Source organism: Halichoerus grypus, chromosome 11 (genome assembly GCF_964656455.1).
Source record: "Halichoerus grypus chromosome 11, mHalGry1.hap1.1, whole genome shotgun sequence".
NCBI lineage: Eukaryota > Metazoa > Chordata > Mammalia > Carnivora > Phocidae > Halichoerus > Halichoerus grypus.
Genome location: NC_135722.1, coordinates 23,881,714 through 23,901,903, shown reverse-complemented (window position 1 = coordinate 23,901,903; position 20,190 = coordinate 23,881,714). Strand labels below are relative to the sequence as shown.

Below are 20,190 nucleotides of genomic sequence, written 5' to 3'. Positions count from 1 at the left end.
AGGTCTTTACAGTTCTTGGCCATTGGAACCTTTCCATAAGGCAGTTCACAAAAAGGCAGCTTGTAAACAAGAGGGAGAGAGAGAGACAGACAGACAGACAGACAGAAGGTAGGGGTGGAGAATAGGACCCCAAGTGTTCTTGTCACCTAATTTTGGAACCAACATCCCATGCGTTTGGCAGTATTCTATTTGTTAGAACCGAGTCACTATGTCCGGCAGCACCCAAAGGAGGGGATGACATAGGAGTGTGAATATGAGGAAGGGGGATCCTTGGGGGTCATCTGAGAGGTTGCCCAACACAGATGTCTGCAGCTTTCACCTTCACGTTTCCTGGTATTCCTTCCCCTTCACATGTAGGTCCTAAGTCAGAAGAGCTGAAGAAATCGGAACTCTGAGCCAGGAGCTCTGGTAAATGCTTCCCATAGCCCTTATGATACCAGATGTTATACTATGTGGTCATTGCTTCCTTTGGTATGTGTCCACCTCCCCAATTAGACTGTGAACTCCATGAAGATGGGGACACGGCTTTGCTCACTGCAACAATCCAGAGCCTAGAGCGCTGTTTGACACAGAGCTGGTTCTCAATAAGTGTTTGTCAGATAACTAAGGGAAGGAGTAAGGATCCTTTTGCTTTATACAATGACTCTAGGAGGCAGGAGCAACTATTATGCCCATTTCACAGGAAACTGAGGCTCAGACAAAGTGACTTTCTCAGCCTCCCAGAGCTAGTAAGCGGTGGGACCTAGGAGTTCAAGTGTACCAAACTGCCTCAAAGCCTATTCCCTCAGTCACCTGAAGCCGTGGTCTCCTGATTTATGTTGGGGGAAGTCTGTGTGTGTGTGTGTGTGTGTGTGTGTGTGTGTGTGGTGTTTTTTGGAAGAGAAATAGTGTCTTCATCCACCACATAGTCTCTCAGTAGGCAGCTTCCATCACCCACCCCAGTCTGGAGTGGAGCAAGCCTTCCTTGGCTCCATCCTCAAGTGAATTTCTGTGTTCTTCACATACAAGAAAGAAGAATGGAAAGCACACGAAGGAAAGAGGAGCAGGGCATTTGGAGCCTCTGTGAAACCGTGTGCCACAGAGGTGACTCCGGAGGTAGAACTTTGTTACCTCTCTGCCTGATTTTTACGAAGCTAATGAAGCAAATGCCTCCTTGTTTGCAGGAAACTTTTTGTAAATACAGTTTTTCCTTAGTCCTTTTAGTGGTTCTGCCTCTTCACTCCTCTAGATGGTTCCAATTCTTCTTCAAGTTTGAAATGGTCTTTTTGAAATGTGAAAGGTCCGAATCGTAGATGCTTTGGAAGAAAGGTAGTGATAATGACAATAATAGAAAAACAAACCATGATAACAACCAAACTAACATTTATTGAGTGCTTACTATGTACTAGGCAAAGTTCTAAGTGCTTTCCATGTATTCGTTCATGTAAAACATCCCATAGAACCATGAAGTCAATCCTACAGATGATTTTCAAGGCAGATGTACTAGTTATCTATTGCCACATAGTGAATTACCCTGAAAGTTAGTAGATTAAGGCAACAATACACATTCACGATCTCTGCCGGCTTCCCTAGATCAGGAATTTGGGAGTGGCTGGGTGGCTCCACCTCAGGATGTCTCCTGAAGGCTGCTTTCATCTGAATGCTTCGTTGGTGCTAGAAGCTTGAACCATTCCAAGATGGCTCATTCCAATGGCCGGCAAGTTGGAAGGAAGCTCAGTTCCTCCTCACATGGTCCTCTCTGCAGGGCTGCTTGAGTGTCCTCACCGCATGGTGGCTGGCTTCCCCAGAGCCAGGCATCTGAGACACAAGGAAGAAGCTGCTTTGACCATTGTGACCCAGCCTTAGAAGTTACCCAGCGTCACCTCCACAATATCCATTGGTTGCAGAGGCCGTTCTGTGGGGGAGGGAACTGTACACGTGCGTGGGTACCAGAAGGCAAGGATCTTTGAGAGCCATCTTGGGGACTGGCCACCACAGCAGCTACCTTTGTAATAGGAACCACAACCACAACCACAGCTACCTTTTCTTAAGCAATTACTGTGTGCAAGGCATGTGCCAAAGAGTTTACATACGTTATCTCATTTCGTCTTGAAAGCAGCCCTAAGATCATAGTGTTCGTATTGTGCCTGTTTTACCCATAAGCGAATAGAGGCTTGGAGAGGCTAATAACCTGCCCAAGGTCACAGAGCTAGGATGTGACAAGTGCAAAGAGCACTGGAGCATATCCCAGACCCTGGAGTTCAAGCCTAACTTGTGCGTTTTAACCGTGATGTGGCTGGGGCCGGCCGTGTGGAGTGATGGGACAATGTAGGGAGCTGTGGAGCATTGTACCAGTGACAGAGGAACCAAATCCCTTCGTCTCTCCGTCAGCAAAGGGAAGCCATGTTGAAAGCACACATCCAAGGACAGAGTGTGTCACTTGGTAAATAAGTAACAAACGCAATCTGGTTCTGATTTTTATTAAACCAACTGTGAAAAAGACTTGCAACTGGCCCTCTGTGACCTGAACAATTAACATTAGAACATATCATGCTTTCCAGAAACCGAATGCCCTGTGTTTTTGATGGGATTCTAAAGAACTGAGAAAGAGGAGAGTAATGGAGTATAAAGAGTGAGTTCACCTCCTGCCCAGCATATATGGGGAGGAGGTAAGGAATGATTCAGTATGAAAACAACTGAACTTAAAGAGAGCTTTGCATTTGTTCAAATCATTTCAAAGACATTAGTACATTTAAAAGAAGTGAGAGAAAGAGAGAGAGAATGAGAGACAGAGACATGTGGAGAGTAACCCAAGTATACTAAATCATTCCTGAAGTTGAAGTTCATGTGCCCAAAAGGAACCTAAGGAAACAACAACATTGGTGGTAGGTCAGATCTGTTGTCCTATATTCCTAATGGTTGAAGGCAAGTGAGCAGCTGACAGAGAAATTACTTGCTTTCTTGGGTATCACTAGCAAAGGCTAGGGGCTTCCTGGAAAAAATGCACATACCCACCTATGCCTGAAGTCTTGCACACAATTTTAGGAACTTTAAAACTCCCTGAAGCTCATGGGATAGTCTCTCTACTGTTCATGGATTCCAGGATATAATCCCTGAATGCTAAATGTTTTGGAGAATTTATTTATCTTTTCCATACTAGACAAACTATTTTGTAACATGGAACTTGCTAAACTTTCCTACATCACATCACATTTTCTCATTACTTTGAACTGTCATTGGTATTTTTAAATTTTGAACTGATCCACTTCAGCTGTCATGTTTCCAGATTAGAGCTGACAATTAAAACATCACTGAATCTCAGCTTGCCTTCAGTGCATCCCCAATGTGATGCGGGATTCCCGGCTACAGTCTCCCTGACTCGTCCTCCCAACACCCACACCCTCTCAACTCCTCCAAACAGGTATGACTTATATACAGTATAATTAGCCCTTTTTAGGTGTGGCTTTTAGGAATGCAGCTGCATAGGTTTTGACAAATGTATAAAGTTCCCTTGTGCCCCTTGTACTCATCTCTTTCCCATAGACCCAGACCCGGGTAACTAGTGATCTGATTTTGGTCTCTACAGTTTAGCTTCCCTCCTCCTCCCAGGTCTTCTGAATGGAATCATACAGAATATACCCTTTGGGTATACTTGGATTCTTTTTCTTAGCTTGCTTTTGGTATTTGCTCATGTTGTTCCATTAAATGATATAATACAGTTTGTTTATCCATTCACCAGTGGATGGACACACGAGTTATTTCCAGTTTTTGGCAATCGTTATTAGTTTTTTTCTTTTTTGGGGGGGGTGAACTTGTTGGGGCAGCAGGACTACTCTGCAAACTGTGCAAAGTTACACAACTTTACACATTTAGGGAGGGTGAGGGGATGGAGAGTTGTGCACTGCATTCTTCCACCATCTAAATCCTTTGGCAGTTTTCACTAATGCTTCTTGGAGCTCCAACTGCATTCGAGCAGCTGTTCATTTTGCATCTGGGCGTATGCCTTTACATTTTTTCTTTTCCGCGAATCGGGGCCCCAATGTTCCATTGGTATAGGTATTCGAGATCCAGATGAAATTAACTCTCTTAAAGGTGTTAGCTTCCCTCCTCCACGTGTGGTTCTCAGATGGCAGTCTCTCGGAACCACCTAGACGCTTGTCAGAAAAGCAGAATCTCAGGCCCCACCCCAGACCTACGCGGTCAGAGTCCACATTTTAACAAGAAGCCCAAGTGTGTCAGACGCATAGTAAAGTTTGAAAAGCACTGGTTGGTATTCCACTCTCGCTACTAAAAATAAAATGCACATTTTCTCATAATATTTGGCCCTTTCTTCCAAACTTTTTCTGTCTCTCCCTGGAGTAAACTAATTTTGTAGTTAAGTAAATAACTCCAGCTTGGGTCTGGGGGAGGGGGTGAGCGCCCCATCCTCGAGGATGGAGGAGCTAAGGGAGGAGGAAAAAGAAAGAGACGAGGCAGAGAACAGAGCCCGGGCTGTTGGGAAATCCTCGCAGCCCAGGCGGGAGGCGGCGAGGCCGAGGCGGCCGGGCGGTCGGACGCCCTCTCGGCGGCCCCTGCGACCGGGCACGCGGGACGGGGCGCGGGCGGCGGCGCGCGCGGCGGGGCGCGGGCCAAACTCGGCGGAGCGCGGCCGGCGGCCGGGCCGGGGCGGGCGGGGCGCGCGGGCGGAGGGACAGCGGAGAGGGCGGGGCCGGCGCGGCGAGAGGCGGGGTCAGCGCCGCGGCCGCGGGGGCAGCGACGGCGCCGGGCAGCGGGAGCCGCGGCCGCGCCATGTGGCTGCTGGGGCCGCTGTGCCTGCTGCTGAGCAGCGCCGCGGGTGAGTCGGAGGGCGTCGGGCGAACTTCCTGCGGGGCGCGGGGCGGGGGCGCGGCGGCCGGGCGGCCATCGCGCGCCCTCCCCGCGCCGGGGCTGCGTCTCCCGGCGGGCGTGCACGGAGGGCGGCCCCCGGCGCCGGGCTGGCCGGGACCGGGGCGAGGGGGCCGCGGCGGGGTGCGCGCCGTCCTATTGTGTGGGCGTGCGGGCCGGCTGGTGCCGAGTGCTGTGTGCGCGGGCGGGGCTTTGTGTGCAGCCCGGCTCCGGGGAGCCCGGCTACTGCCTCGATTGGGCGTAGCTCCAGTGTGTGTGTGTGTGCGTGAGTGTGTTGTGTGTGTTGGGGAAGGGAGGAGGGGACGGGAGGGGAGGGGAGAGAACTCCTCCTTGATCCCCTCTCCCCAGCCTCCCTGTGCTCCGCGCTGTGCGAGCCTCCCCAGGGCCTCTTCCCGCATCTCTCGCGTGCACCCTTGTGCCTCAGTTTCCTCCTTGGACGTCGGGCGGGTAGCATCACCGCTTCTTTCCACTCCTTCCTGGGACTGTGTTTGGCTTAGGTAAAGAGAGATGAAGCAGGGCTGGACCTGGGAATTATTAATCTTTCCCACTGATCCTGGGGGCAGAACGTTTATTTGACATCCGACCACCCCGACTTGTCCCTCAGTGGGCGCCCGGACTGGCGACGTGCCCGTGGGAGTGCACCCGGGCTTCATCTGGCGGCCCTTTGAACCTGGCATCACCGTGGTGGTGCATCCTGAGGTCCTGGGAAGCAGCAAGCCTCTTTCCCTTCCTGACAGCGTGCTGTCCCCTGGAACTTTTCTGCTGATGTGGGCACGCTCTGAATTCCAGCCCAGGAGCCCTTCCTGCTCTGCCCCGGCCCGCTGGCCACAGCTGTCAGCTGCCCTCCTCGGCTCAGCCCGCCCCCTGACGTTTATTTCTGGGCAGCTGATGACCAGAAAGTGGGTGACAGGGCCCAATGAACTTTCTTCAGCAGAAGCTAGCTTGCCTGACTTTCGTGCTATCCATGTATCTAATTTATGCCTGATTTCCCCAAGTGCTCGTAGCTGCTTGCTGTGGAGGTGTTGGTGGTGCTGTTTGTTGGGAAGTTGAGGCTCACCTCCTTCTGAGCTGCCCCCCCCCAACATGTGCATTTGGAAAGAGAAATCTCCCACCTTCCTTGAAGTCCCCTGTCCTGGCCATCCTCAGAATCCACTGGGCAGCCTTTCCCCTCTCAGACCTATGACATCATCCCTGCTCCTGGAGACCCCATTTTGATGTGGGTTTGCTGTGTCTTCCAGTGAGTGTGGAATGGTGGTGGCTACTGTGGGTTTTCAGCCACGTCTGGGGGAGAGTGCCCTGTTTCTCCTGAACTATCAAGCCACACCAGGGAGGGAGTGCATAGGGGGCACTGGCAGCTACAGGTAGGTATGAATGATTATGTGGGGGCTGCTAGAACAGCCAGCTTTCTGGGCATCTCAGGAAGACGTGCCTGAATTCATGCTCTCCATGTACGGAGCCGTGATAGGTCCCATGATAATACCCAAGTGGGACAGTCCGGAAGCTGGCTCTTGTATGTGTCCTCCGAGTTTTCTGTGGCTCAGTGGAAACTTATTTTTTGCACTTCCCAGTTGGTACTGGGTTGCTTTGGTGGAGTCTCCATGTCTGTAAAAATGGCTGTAAAGTTAATTTTGTCCTTCTCTGGTCAATGCTGGTTATTTAATACGTGTGTACGTATAAAATAGGGTTCAATAAACAGAGTGGGGATAGAGAGATTGGGGGTCATGGAACTGCCTGACTTGTCCCTGTGGTGGTTTTCCATTCTCTGTGGTCATTGCACCTGTGTGGCTTTGAATCACAGTTGCTGGTTTAGAAACTTCTAGGCAGGTTGGGGGAGTGTGCATTTTTCGTGTTACATTAAGCATCATCTTTTTGGCATGAATTCTGCATTGACCCACAGTGTTACCAGAAATAGGTTCGGTCATTTTTCTTAATGCCACTGGGTGCCCCGGCCTCCCAGCCCAGAGAGAAGCCTGTGTGGTTCAGTTTGGGATTCATAGTGGGAACAGAGGCTCTACCCTTCTATCCCATATCCAGCTTCTCGATCCTCTTCTGGAAAGTTGAAACAACAAGAGAGATTATAAAAGCCAATACTTCGGACTGCTGTCTCCCCTTTGAGAGTTTGTGGAGAAAACTGGGGTCTGAGTTGAGCCCTACTCTCAGTTCTGGGTCTTTGCAGGGCTGGAAGGCCACTGACATGTCAAGAGCAATTTGGAGGCCTTTATTATTCAGGAACCTTCTCAGACACCTCTTTGTGTTTTCTTTTTCTTCCTTTGTTTATGTTGTTTGTGTCAGGGAAGTGAAGCATCGATTTTTAGCTGTTATTTTTTAATGTATCCTGTGAGAAAGACCCGGCCCATCCAATGTCCAGGTTTTCTTCACGCGGTGGATTTGCTGTGTTTCAGCGCACAAATGGTGAGATGTGTCTAATGGTGGCCATGCCCTGCAGGTAGTCAGCCTCACCTCCTCCCGGGCTGACCTTGGCTTCCACTCCCTGACATTCTCTTTCTGTCAGTGAACACGCTTGACTTTCCCCCATGTGTACTCCCAGGAGTGTGAGTGCTGACTTTTTCTCCTGGAAAGATCTACTTAATGGCGTGAGCAGGTGGGTTGTATTATGATTTTTAACTAGCTGAGGAGCCTCGCGGGCCAGGAGGCTGGGCACTGTGCACCCATACAAATAAACACACCTTGTTGCTTTTCATCTTCAAAGAGATGGGACAAAGGCTCCCTCCTGGCCTGTGAGGGGTTTTTATCTGATGGCCCACTTAGGCCTCTGACCTTGATAGGCGTGGGTGAGGAGCGGCAGTGTGAGTAGGAAAGGGCAGGGTGGTCAATTCCAGGCCTCCAAGGCTGACATAGACACCTTTCTTTTTTTTTTTTACCAGAGTCCCCAGGGTAACTTGAAAGTGGGCTTGTATCTCACCTTCATGAACATTTTAGAGAATGTTGGCATTAGGAGAGTTGGTAGTCAAATAATCTCACGTTAAAGAGTTGACTTTTACAGCCTGGCCTGTTTGCATGGGCACAGGGAGTAAAGGGGACCCCATATTTATGGCACATGTATGTGTGAGATGCTTTGCTTGCCACTTTAAACGCATGATCTTGTTGAGTTTTTCCAATGATACTGTGTGGCAGGAAGTCATTTTATGGCTTAAGAGATCCTTTAGACCCAGGATGCCAGAGTGAGGACTGAAGCTTGGATACTAACTCTGACTTCTTGTTTGCAGGAATCATGCACGCAGCCTCCATGCCTTTCCTCCCACTTGCTTTTGTGAATTTAACAGTCAATGAAATTGTTTCCATAAACACCCCTCCTCCCTGAATCTGTTCACTTTGTGGTCACTGCTGTGAACTTAAGCGGTTGGTGTTCATGGGAAATACATAAAATAAATCTCAGTCCTTGAGGAAAGATGGAACTTTTCAAAATAGCATGATGTATGTATGCATGATGGGGAGGCATTATGCTTGGCAGGAAGATACCATGGGCCACGGTTGGATTTCTTGCCCTGAATTGTAGTCACTTGGGGGGTTTGTTTTCATTCATTGAGATCTCTTTGTATATATTCCCCCTTTCTTTTCTTTTCTTTTCTTTTTTCTTTTTTAAGTAGGCTCCATGTCCAGTGTGGAGCCCACCTTGGTGCTCAGACTCACAACCCTGAGATCAAGACCTGAGCTGAGATCAAGCCGGATGCCTAACTGACGGAGCCACCCAGGAGCCCCTTCCCCTTTTCTTATACATTTGTTATATTTTACAGTTAAGAAAATAAAAGCTACTATATGCCATGGACCGATGGAACTAGTCTTAGCGATGAGATAGTCCTTGGGGACAAATTTAGTTTTTTAGATACCCCAGGAGCTATTTTTGGTTGTGGTGTTTTCTTGTTTGTTCTCTTTTCCTCTTTCTCTCTCTCTTTGGAATATTTTGGAAATGCTTGGGTAGCTTTTTTTCTTTTTTTTTTTTGCCAGTGTCTGTACCTGACCACCAAGGAGATTTTTAAGATGGTCGCTCCTGTATGTGTGTGTGTGCGTGTGTGCGTGTGTGTATGTAAAGGGGCCTTTCTTTCTTTGTAATTGTTGTAGAAGATTCTACTCTTTTGGATACTGGGGAGAGCCTTTAAAAATGTTGGCTGAGAGAGCAGCCAGGTACTTTGAAGATGCAGCATTTGCTTGTCGCATCACTTGCTTGACGTTGAATATTGCTTACCAGGATAAGTGGACTTCTGTGATAGGGCGACTGCCCAGTCAGAGGGATGGCAGATGTTTATTTCAGGCCGGGCTGTTAGAGTTTCTGGACGTGGTTGCGGGGATGGGGTTGGTCTAGTGCAGAGTTTCCCAGCCTCTGTGCTCCATTTTGGGCTGCATAGTTCTCTGTTATGGGGACTGCCCTGCCATTCTAGAATATTTAGCAGCATCATTGGTTCTAGATGCCAGTAGCGGCTTCCTCCTCCTCCTCCTCACCTCCCGCAGGAGGTTTGGTTTGTGTCAACCAAACATGTCCCCAGACGTTACCAAATGCCCTCTGGGGGCAGAGTCACCCGTGGTTGAGAACCCCTGGTCCAGTGTGAGCAAGCCCCCTCGCCATGCATCTTGAGCATTGTGACTGCTCATCCTAGAAATGTCTTCTAGATGCACTGGGTCAGGGTGGCCTCCTTCCAAGGGATCTTTTAATCATCTGGTTTCTGCTTTCTGTTTCCACCGCCCCACAAGCTCAGTGGGAAAATACAGTCGTAACTAGACATGCCCAGCACTGCCCCCTTTTTCTCTCACTTCCCCTTGTATCATAGTGAAAACTTCTGGAATTTTAGATTGTAGATTCGGTTCTCTGGGGAGAGACTCCACGAGGAAGGTGACGGCTGATGACCCAAGCCACCTGGTTCCCTGAATGTTAAACCGGGGAGGCTCGCCCTGCCTGGAAGTCAGCCTTGGGAGCTGTGTGTTGAAATCTTAACCCTGGAAGTCCCCCTTCCTCAGCTCTACAGAGCAGTCATTGTTCCTCTCGGCGCCCCTTCCCCTCCCCGTCATTCCTTCTCCCTTCCCATCAAAGGGCTTTACAACTTGAGTCGGTTCTGCAGGTGGCGGGGAAAATCATTGGCACCAGCGGCAAGTTGGTTTGGGGGAGATTTTCATCTTGGACTTTGTTCTCTGAAGTCTTTTTAGAGTTAGGCTCCGTGTCGCTTGAGAACACTTGGATTCCTTTAAGACACTTTGCCTTCCAGCTGTCGTTTCTCTTTGTTCAGCGTCCAGCCTCCCTTGAGTGTTTTCCTTCCTCCTCTCTTCAGACCAGCAGCATGCATTGTCTGCTGTCTTTTGTGCAGGAAGAAAGGAGGCACCGCGATGAGGGATGCTGGGCTGGCAGGGGACAAGTGCGTGTGACCTCAGGTCAGGCACCTGCGTCTCCGATCCAGTCCTCTTCCGAGAGCCTTCCAGTGAGGAGGAGCTCTAGCTTCCCAAGCACGCCAGTGTGGGTTCCCTTTCGTCTTTGGATCGACTAGAAAATTCTTTTCAAAGCTTTATTGGGCTCTTCATCAGCGCGGTACCAGATTGGCCCTGTCCACGCACCGCGCCGTGCTCTAGGGGCATGAAGCTGTGTCACACGTGTTCTTTGCCCTTGAAGCACCAGATGATCCGATGAGGGACATGGAGTTGTTTACCTTCTTTCCTTACCTGGGAAGGCACTCTTCTGCAAGCAGTATCTCGAAGGCGTTCATGAATGGGAGGGGTACTGATGGATCCCCGACCGTGATGGGAACAGAGCTGCGGGGACGTCACAGAGCCTGGGCGCATGTGGATATGGCATCTTTGGGGATATTTAATGGGTGGGTCCTTCCTGAACAGGTTTCAGAGGTGCTTCTTTAGCTTTCCAGTTAGAATATTGGGACACACACATTGGTGTTCTGAGACTTGTGTAGGTCTTGGTTTCTGGGATTTGAAGAAGACATTTCTTCTGTGGCTTGTGCGCAACAACCTTCTTTATTGATCTGTGAATATGTCATATTTCTTGTGTCTTTTTGTGGTATCTAGGTGCATAGTAAGGACTGCCCCTCATTGAAGGTTTGCTCTCTCTGGCAGGGTGCTGAGGCTGTACATATATTATTTTCTTGTAATCTTCTTGAGTTGAAAACATGACACAAATAGTACATTAAATACCTGCTCATTAAAAAATTCAAACAAAATAGGATCGTTACAATAAAACATTAAAATCTTCCTTCGTCTTTCAGTTACATTCCTCTCTCCTTTCCTAAATTACTGTTAACTGGTACCTATCATTTCAGCCGTACTAGGGATTTATACACAAACACACATACACACACACACTTGCAGTTTAATGAGCTCGTACTTGTTTGTATTTGTAGCCTTTTGTCTTGTTTTCACTTTATGTCTTTTTCATGTAAATACTTAAATACTATTTTGTCACTTCTGCTTTGAGCTGGTGAATTGGTTACATCTTCCTCCCACCCCCTACTCCTGTTTGGACAGTTCAGTTATTCCAAAGTATTTGGCATTTCCTCTTTGCAGTAAGGCTTCAGCTCTTTGTGAGTATCTTCCTCTGTTAAGTGCTTTATTATTTTTTTTAAGATTTGTTTATTTATTTTAGAGAGAGAGCAAGAGAGAGAGCAGGTGCTCACCTGCGCAAACAGGGGAGGGGCAGAGGGAGAGGGAAGAGAATCTCAAGCAGCAGACTACCTGCTGAGCATGGAGCCCGATACGGGGCTCGATCTCATGACCCTGAGATCATGACCTGAGCTGAAATCAAGAGTTGGACACTCAACCAACTGAGCCACTGAGACGCCCCTCTCTCTTAAGTGCTTTAAAATTCTTGGCTCTTGCTTTGCAAAAAATTACAGAATTGCATCATTTTTCCAATGACAGATATTTTCTTCCCTGTCACTAAATTTACACTGTTTCCTTGCCTTTTTGTAGACATGATAATTTTTCATTTCAATGCAGAATTTTAGGGTAATCTTTTTTTTTAAGGTTTTATTTATTTATTTGACAGAGACACAGCGAGAGAGGGAACACAAGCAGGGGGAGTGGGAGAGGGAGAAGCAGGCCTCCTGCTGAGCAGGGAGCCTGATGCGGGGCTCGATCCCAGGACCCCGGGATCATGACCTGAGCCGAAGGCAGACGCTTAACGACTGAGCCACCTAGGCGCCCCTAGGGTAATCTTTTAAGAGACATTCTGAATAGCAGGTGGATCCAACCTCTGCCATAGTGTCAATGCACAGAACTGGACAGAAGTGAGGACACCAGGAATGGCTGTGACCACGTCTACCCAGGTCCTGCCAGGACCGATAGATCACAGCATCCGTCCACCCTGTGCTGTCACAAGATGCTGTTGGCTGTTTGAGCACATCTTGATTTCAGAAATGTTTTAATACTAAAGATAAATTAGGCACATCCTGATTTGAAACGTGTTACAATACCAAAGGTATGCATCTTCTTGACCATCTTTCAGTTCTTATATATCTATCCATCTTTTAAAAGCAGCTTTAAAAACATCTTCTGTTATATGTATATACCATAATTCATTTAATGCTTCCTCAGTGCATGAATCTTATTTCATTTTCAAGCAGTTTATTCAGGTAGGTGGTATGCCCTGCCATTTTGTAGATGAAGAAACTAGAAGGCTAAGTGATTTTCCCACGTCCACAGCCGATAAGAGGTGGTTTCAGAATTGGCACAGAAGACCCTACCACTTGGACCTGTGCTCTTCACCACTGGCTTTACTGCTTTGGCATTAAATAGACACTCAACTCAAGTTCAGGTATGCTAGAGGAAGCAAGAGTACTCCCTAGCTTGTGCTAGACAGTTCCATCATTGGGTAGTGATGTCAATAATGATTCCATGCTTGTCGTATTAGAATGATGTTAGAGATCCATCGGAGTCAGAGGGTGTCCTCAGTTGATTTATTCAAGTGGCTTGTCTTTGGCAGATTTAAACTGATGTTCTGCCACTCCTCCCTATGGAGAACTTGTCATTTTAGGTATTTAAATTGGCCTTTGTGGAGGCTTGTTTTATTAAAAGGGACAATAACAACAAGCAATTATCTCAACACCAGGAGACTCGCCTTTGAATGTATTAATGATGGAGACTTTTTTCTCCCCTGTTGATGGAAATATTTTGTGGGAATGCCAACCTGAAGCAATTTCTTTTTGGTCAGTACTTCCCTCAAATACCGCTGGGTGCCAAAGATAAAGGCCCACTGTTTATAAAGTCCAGAAATAGGTTTTCAGACAAAAATAAAGTGCTGATTATAATGCCTCCTATAAAAAAGAAAAAGTGAAGTTTGTTTTTTTTTTTTTTTTTTTAATTTTTCTGACCCTGAGCTTAAAGCTTGTATGGTTCACATACGGGAGAACTTTTTCTGAACTCGTCATTGATATTATTTATTGTGGAAGGTGAAATGTTAATGTACTGCACTGGAAAGAAAGTAAAAAATAATTTGCCCCATCTCGTTGCCTCAAACCAAGGGGCTCTTGTGGGCAGTGGGTCGTGCCTTGTGAACAAGTAATGCCACAGGCCTGCCAGGTGTTAATAGCTCTAGGCAGAGCAGAGCGAGCCTCAGGATTCCAAACTCTCCCATGTCCTCTCCTTTTCATGAGTCATTGTGATATCAGGAGACGGTTAATTGGGTGAATTGGCTGGTGCTCAGATCCAGCTGTGATTTTTGACAGACAAATAGCTCAGTGTGAAGACGAGGTTGTCTCTGGCCTGGAGAGAGGCCTGGAGAGAGGCCACAGAGAGGGAGGGCAGCCATTTAGCTTACTCTGGAACAGGCCTTTGGGAACTGGGTGCTGGAGGGACATGGAATTTATGAATAACTTGATTGAGGAGACTTGCAAACCCAAGGAGCCAGTGTTCCACGTGGGACACTTGTGTGTCTCTTGGCATAGAGAAATGAAAGCATAAAGGGTGTTTGATTTTATTGCATTAAAAATCCCTGCTTGTTATTATAAGGCCCAGTGAGGTTCGCTTTGGGGATATCAGAAGTGCATCATCTTTGATGGCGGCCCTGGAACTTTCCTTCAGCCCCAGCCTTGAATCAGAGCAGTGTTCTCCGGGAGTCACTAAACTAATTGGATGTGGCCGAAAAAGGAGTTCTCATCACACTTGTAGCTCCATGGTCAGTTGAAAAAAAAAAAGCTCCTCAATTGGTTTGGAAAGTTCTAAATATAACTTGTTTTTTATTATAAAAATAAAATGGGGGGTTTGGGGAACAATGGAAGGGTGACTAACAACAAAGGGTGTCTCATCAGAAAAAAATCCCAACACCGTAAAAAAATGTTGATGCCGAGAGAAACCAGAACAGAACTGAAGAAAGGGTTTCAAAAACAGATTTTGTGAAAGCATCAGCATAAACTTGATTAAAAAGCATGATAGTAGCACGTGAGCCTGGCTGGCTGGCGGGGCCTGGGGAAGCAGGCCTGGAGAGAGTTGGTGCCAACTACTATAGAAGAGATGAGGTTGAAGACATGGCTTGTGTCAGGAATATTCTGTATGAGTGAAAGACAGAACCAGCCTTGGAAGTGTTAGAGAGAAAGTGTACATCCTGGTGGGACCTAGGATGGGCAGCAGTGATGCAGTCAGGTGGAGATTTAGCATGCCCCAAGTCATTTATGGTGCCCAAGGAGGTGGTAAGGACAATACAGGAAAAACTAACAGATGTTGAAAATATGATAGCGATGCCCAGTGTTTGAATTATAAACATATCAGAGGAGTTGGAGATGCTCAGACATTGGAATATATAGATTCGGGGAAAGGAATACTGCCCAGCATCAAGGAGAGAGTATCGGGATCTTTTGAAGGTACTCATAAAATGTGACTCAGCCACAATCCTCAACAGAAGAAAGAACTCTTCCTTTCTTGTGTGATTAAAGTTCCACGGGGCAGAATGGGGTCAGGCAGGTTCCTTGACGGCTGCCTTGGTCTGGTCCAGCCTCTGAGTCAGTGCTTGGCATAATGTCAGTCACACAATAGGATATCCCGTAAGTTTCCTGGAAGGAATGGAGGTGACACGAAGAACATGGACTGTGATTTTGAAGAAGAGAAGCAGGCGAAGGAAGCATGAACCTTCTCTTTCCCTAGTCAAGCTAGTTGTGCCCTTTGGTGGCACATCATTTCTACTCTGGATTTTGGAATGGTCTCACTCATTTTCAAAGACCTACGGAGATCTTTACCAGAGATACCCGTGGCTTAAAAAAGACAAAGAGGAAGAGGTCTTGGACAGGGAAGCGATGATCACCATTTTAAAATCAGGGGATAAATTAGACATACGTTGTGAGGCTAGCATGTGGCATATAAAAGGGTTTCGGACAGGTCAGTAAAAACTGCTCTGCATCTTAATTCCATTTGAAGGGAGTTTGCATAGTTTGCTTAATGAATAGGTGAAGTTACCAGGAGGAAAAGGTGAAAACAGTTGTGTTTTGTAAAATATCACTGTTAAAAATGTTAACTAGTAAGAAACTTAATGTTAAGTTCTGGTCTAATTTCAAAAGAAATAAAAATTTGCTGCTGAAACCACATAAATGATTCCAGGAAGGAAGTGCATTAATATATATAGTCTTAGAGAAAAGTGGAGAGTGATATAAATACATCAGTTATAAGAATCAATGTAAAACAAACTGTCACTAAGTCTTACTGAAAAAAAAGAAATCACCCACCTATTCATTGTAGGAGACATAGTAAAAATCAAGAGCTAGAAATAGAATGAAAAGTTAGGGAAATAAAATCCATTATGCAAGGGCTACTTTTATGGCATCAGATAAGTAATTTCATAGCATTAAGCATTAAGATAGATAAACAGGGTTACTGCATATAGCTAAAGGTTCATTAAACAATGAATATCTGATGATCCCATATAAAAAGACATGAAGAATTAGGAACATAATTAAAGGGTGCTTTAATTCATAATTGTGGAAGGTTCTTCAAGTATAAAATTAGCTAGTGCTTGCCAAATTTTGGAAGGTTAAAATACTTAAAGGATACATAATTTTAATGTTTCAAAGAAAATGTCCATGAGAAGAGGGAAATGCAGACAGAAAGTGTGTGGGGAGTGGTGGTGGGGGGCCTGACATGTTCCTCTGGACACTCCCGGCAGGCATTCTTCCACACACCTGCTTCCTGGGCTCAGGGAAGTGTTTGCTAACGGAAGCTGTGGGGATAAAAAGTCCTCCCTGCTAATGAGATGAGAAAGTTGATTAAGCTTCCAGTTGGGCTGCGCAGGTCTGACAGCACCGTGGCTGCCCAGGGCCAGTGTCTGTGCAGGAGAGTTTCCAAGGGCAATTTAGGGCCTGCCATAGGGATGGCCAGGAAGGCTTTGAGAACGTTACTGAGAAGGAAAGTATAGTTTTGCTTTTACAGATTAGCAAGCATTGATAGTTTTTAAAGTATGAGCAGACATTTTCCTGGTTGAGTAGAGTGTATTTTCTCCTTTAAGATTACAGCATAAGGATTATCGTGTATAACTTTGCTACTCAAAGTATGGTCGGCAGGCCAGCAATACCTGAACCAGCATCACCTGAACCAGAATCTACTTTAGCAGGATCCTCAGATGAGGGGCGCCTGGGGGGCTCAGTTGGCTAAGTGTCGGACTCTTGATTTCAGCCCAGGTCATGATCTCAGGGTCATGAGATCAAGCCCTGTGTCGAGCTCTGCATTGGGCGTGGAATCTGCTTAAGATTCTTCCTCTCCGGGGCGCCTGGGTGGCTCAGTCATTAAGCGTCTGCCTTCGGCTCAGGTCATGATCCCAAGGTCCTGGGATCGAGCCGATGCTTCCTGCTCCGTGGGAAGCCTGCTTCTCCCTCTCCCACTACCCCTGCTTGTGTTCCCTCTCTTGCTTTGTCTCTCTCTGTCAAATAAATAAATAAAATCTTAAAAAAAAAAAAAAAAAGAGATTTTCCCTCTCCCCCTCCTAAAAAAAAAGAAAAATGAGATCCTCGGGTGATTTATGCACATATTGAAGTTCGGGGAAGTGCTGATGTGGTGCTGGGGTTATAGGCTTTCAAGGGAGTCAGCCTGGGTTCGCATCCTGCTCACCGCCTTGACCTTGGCCAAGTTTCTTAAACTTTTATCAACCCACTGTATCTTCATCTGTAAATAGGAATAATAATGGTCCTTGCCATGTGGAAATAGTTTAAATGAGATACTGCACATAAAGCATTTAGCTTTTACAATTGCCCACTAAATGTTAGTTGTTTATTTTAATAATTATTCAGGTTTATTATAAAAATTTGGAGAGGAATTTAGAAAAACAAGTTACAGTGCTACAGACTGAAGACTGTTAACACATTGGTTTGTTTTCTTCTATTGTACATACTTCTGATCATGCTGGGAATGTATTTTCATATCTTGCTCTTTTCACTTGTGAATATAGCATAAGCATTCTCCCTTGTTAAAGTCATGGGGGGCAACAAATGGTCTGACATCATTTGTCACCCAGAATGGCTGGGTGGCTATAAAAACCACCTAACCCAACCAAGTCAGTGGCGAGCTCTCTCAGCTCATTTCCTTGTCTATACATAGGGGATATTATCTGCCCCATCTAATTTTATGTGGTGGTTTTGATCCCATGAGAATCGTGTATTCAAAAATATCTAGTAATAGGTAAGATACTGTTCACATCTATGTTATTGTAAGTGGATGGTGTTAACATGTAGGAAAAGCCAAGAAACATCATTCTCTGTTGTCTCCACAATTCCACTTCTAGGACTTTATCCTAATTAAATAGTTTTGAGATGCGTACAAACATTCAGCCACAGTGATGTGTGTGGCAGCCTGGTTTTCAACGGTGAGACGCTGGAAGCAGACAAAAGACTCATTAGAAAGTGAGTTATCCCCTCAAATGCTAAAATACTATGCAGACAGTAAGACGGATGCTGTAGACCTGCTCTCTCAATAAGCTACCCACTAGCCACATGTGCTACTTCACTTTAAATTGGTTAAAATTAAATAAAATCAATCAGGAAGTCAGTTCTTCATTCATACCAGGAAGATTTCAGGGGCTCAGTAGCCTCATGGGGCTGTTGGCTCTCTTTTTGCACAGCGCAGAGGCAGAACATTTCCATCATCTCAGAAAGGTCTTTTGGATGAAGCTGCTCTTGAAGAATAGTTCTTACATGGAAAGAAAATTCTTATGAAACAGAATGATTCAAATTTGGAGGGAGAGAGAGAGAGGGAGAGAGAGGGTGTGTGTGTGTGTGTGTGTGTGTGTGTGTATGTGTGTGTGTGTGTGTGTTGTAAATTGCCCCTTGGTGCGTGGGGGGACACCATGGCATTTCCTGATTTTTCTAAATTTAGGCAAATCTGGCCCTGATAGTCCCCACTCATCAAAAACTTGAGATTTGGTGCAAGTTGAACCCGCCGCCCCCTGTAGGTTCTCTCAGGACGCTGTGACCTGACCTGGGCTTTGGTGTTGTTGTTGCTTATTGTTCCAAAGCCTGTTGCCTGGCATTGGACCTTCTTGTCTACCCAGCACTTCAATCCATCGCTTCACACGAATTCACTCCCCATACATTTCACACAGTGATTTACAAGAGTTGGGGGGAGAGGAGACCTCTGTGCTCCCTTCCGCATTCAGATTGGTAGTGTTACTGATGGGGGCGGGGAGAAGGCTGAAACCATTCCACAGTAAACAGTAATAGTAATAACAACAAAATTCCTCTTGATTCACTTGGAAATCTGGGCTCTGCTTTTGTCTGGCTTGTGGATCCTAGCGGGCATGGCGCCGGAGGGCTCTGCAGAGGTAGTCCCTCCATCCCCTAGCCCTTCCAGCAACTTCGTGCCCAGGCACCCAGGCCTCGGTGGGAATACTCCCTTCACCTTGCCAGCGGGGTCAGCTGAAACAAATAACCCTTGCTCTGACTTTCTTGGAGATGGTATTGGTGCCCAAGCGATGCCCGTCTCCTGTTGGATTTTTAGAAATGATTCTGAGAAGGGATGGTGGCTTGCGGCTCATTCCTCCCCCCACAGCTAAATGCAGCCATTATGTGTGGAGTGTATGCCCTTGTTTACTGTCTGGTCCGACTGTTGATTTAGACCGTGTCTGTGTTTGCACAGTTTCTCAAAGAAAGTTTCCTCTTCACCCTTCAGGACCCTGCCAGTGAATCTCCTTGTCTAGAAAGCGGTCCTCCCGTGTTTGACCCCCAACCACAGAATTAAGTTGACTTTTTAAAAAATTTGATATATGGGTATACTGCAAAAACAATTACCACAGTAAGTTCACTTAGCATCCATCACCTCACAGAGTTACACCTTTTTTTTTTCTCTCGTGATGAGAAGTTTTAAGATCTACTCTTCTCAGCACCTTTCAGACGTACAGTATGGGGTTGTTAGCTGTCGTCACTATTATTATAACTGGAAGTTTGTACCTTTTGACCACTATCCCCATTTCTCTACCCCCACCCCTGACTTTTGTCAACCACCAATCTGTTCTCTATTTCTATGAGTTGGGCTTTCTTTTTTTTAGATTCCCCATATAAGGGAGACTCCATACAGTATTTTTCTTTATCTGACTTATTTCACTTACCATAATCCCCTCACGGTCCATCTGTGGCTTTACAAGTGGCAGGATCTCCTTCTTTGTTAAGGACTGAGTAATATTTCTTTTTTTTTTTTTTTTTTAAGATTTTATTTATTTATTTGAGACAGAGAGAGAGAGAGTACACACAAGCAGGGAGGAGGATCAGAGGGAGAGGGAAAAGCAGACTCCCCACTGAGCAGGGAGCCCGATGCGAGGCTCCATCCCAGGACCCTGAGATCTTGACCTGAGCCGAAGGCAGACGCTTAACCGACTGAGCCACCCAGGCGCCCCAGGACTGAGTAATATTTCATAATCTCACTTCCTGACGGCTTCCCCTGCCTTGCATTTGCCTCTGCTTTGCATTTTGTTGGACTCAGTTGCATGGTATTCCAATTTATTTGTGCTCGTCCCCTATACTTGAGTGGTTCTTAAACCTAGATGACTATGAGTAACCTGGGTGCTTTAAAATAACATGCTGTTTTAATTACTTTAAATTCTGGAATCTTTCAAACATCATAAAAAAACTCCAAGAATAATGTACAGATACCAATGTACCTATCACGCCAATCTTTATCGGATTTTTAACATTTGTTATTTTAATTCAGGTTTTTTTTTAAAAGAGAGAAGCAGAATCAGATCTGATCAAAGACTTCCCCTCATCTTAGGACTTTGTATTTTGCCCAGAGGTCACTGCTGTCCTCCAGTTGAGGTATATCCTTTCTGTTTATGTTTTAATCTTTTACCATAGTTGTGTGTGTCTGTCTCCAGTGCATAACATCTTCAAGTGTACGTAAATGCTATCCCACTGT

At 46.2% G+C, this 20,190-nt stretch overlaps 1 protein-coding gene across 3 annotated transcripts in view; it reads left to right on the top strand.

Annotated features, from left to right (window-relative positions):
* Window positions 1-4,699: 4,699 nt before the first annotated feature.
* The window catches only part of LDLRAD3 (low density lipoprotein receptor class A domain containing 3), a 222,634-nt gene continuing 207,143 nt past the window's right edge, over window positions 4,700-20,190 (top strand). The window contains exons 1-2 of one of the 3 annotated variants that reach the window (XM_078058196.1): window positions 4,700-4,813; window positions 7,156-7,275. In XM_078058196.1, the coding sequence (XP_077914322.1) occupies window positions 7,224-7,275 (52 nt within the window). In that variant the 5' untranslated portion in view covers window positions 4,700-4,813; window positions 7,156-7,223. The remainder of the gene's footprint in view (window positions 4,814-7,155; window positions 7,276-20,190) is intronic. The other 2 variants (XM_078058197.1, XM_078058200.1) reach the window with 2 other exon arrangements.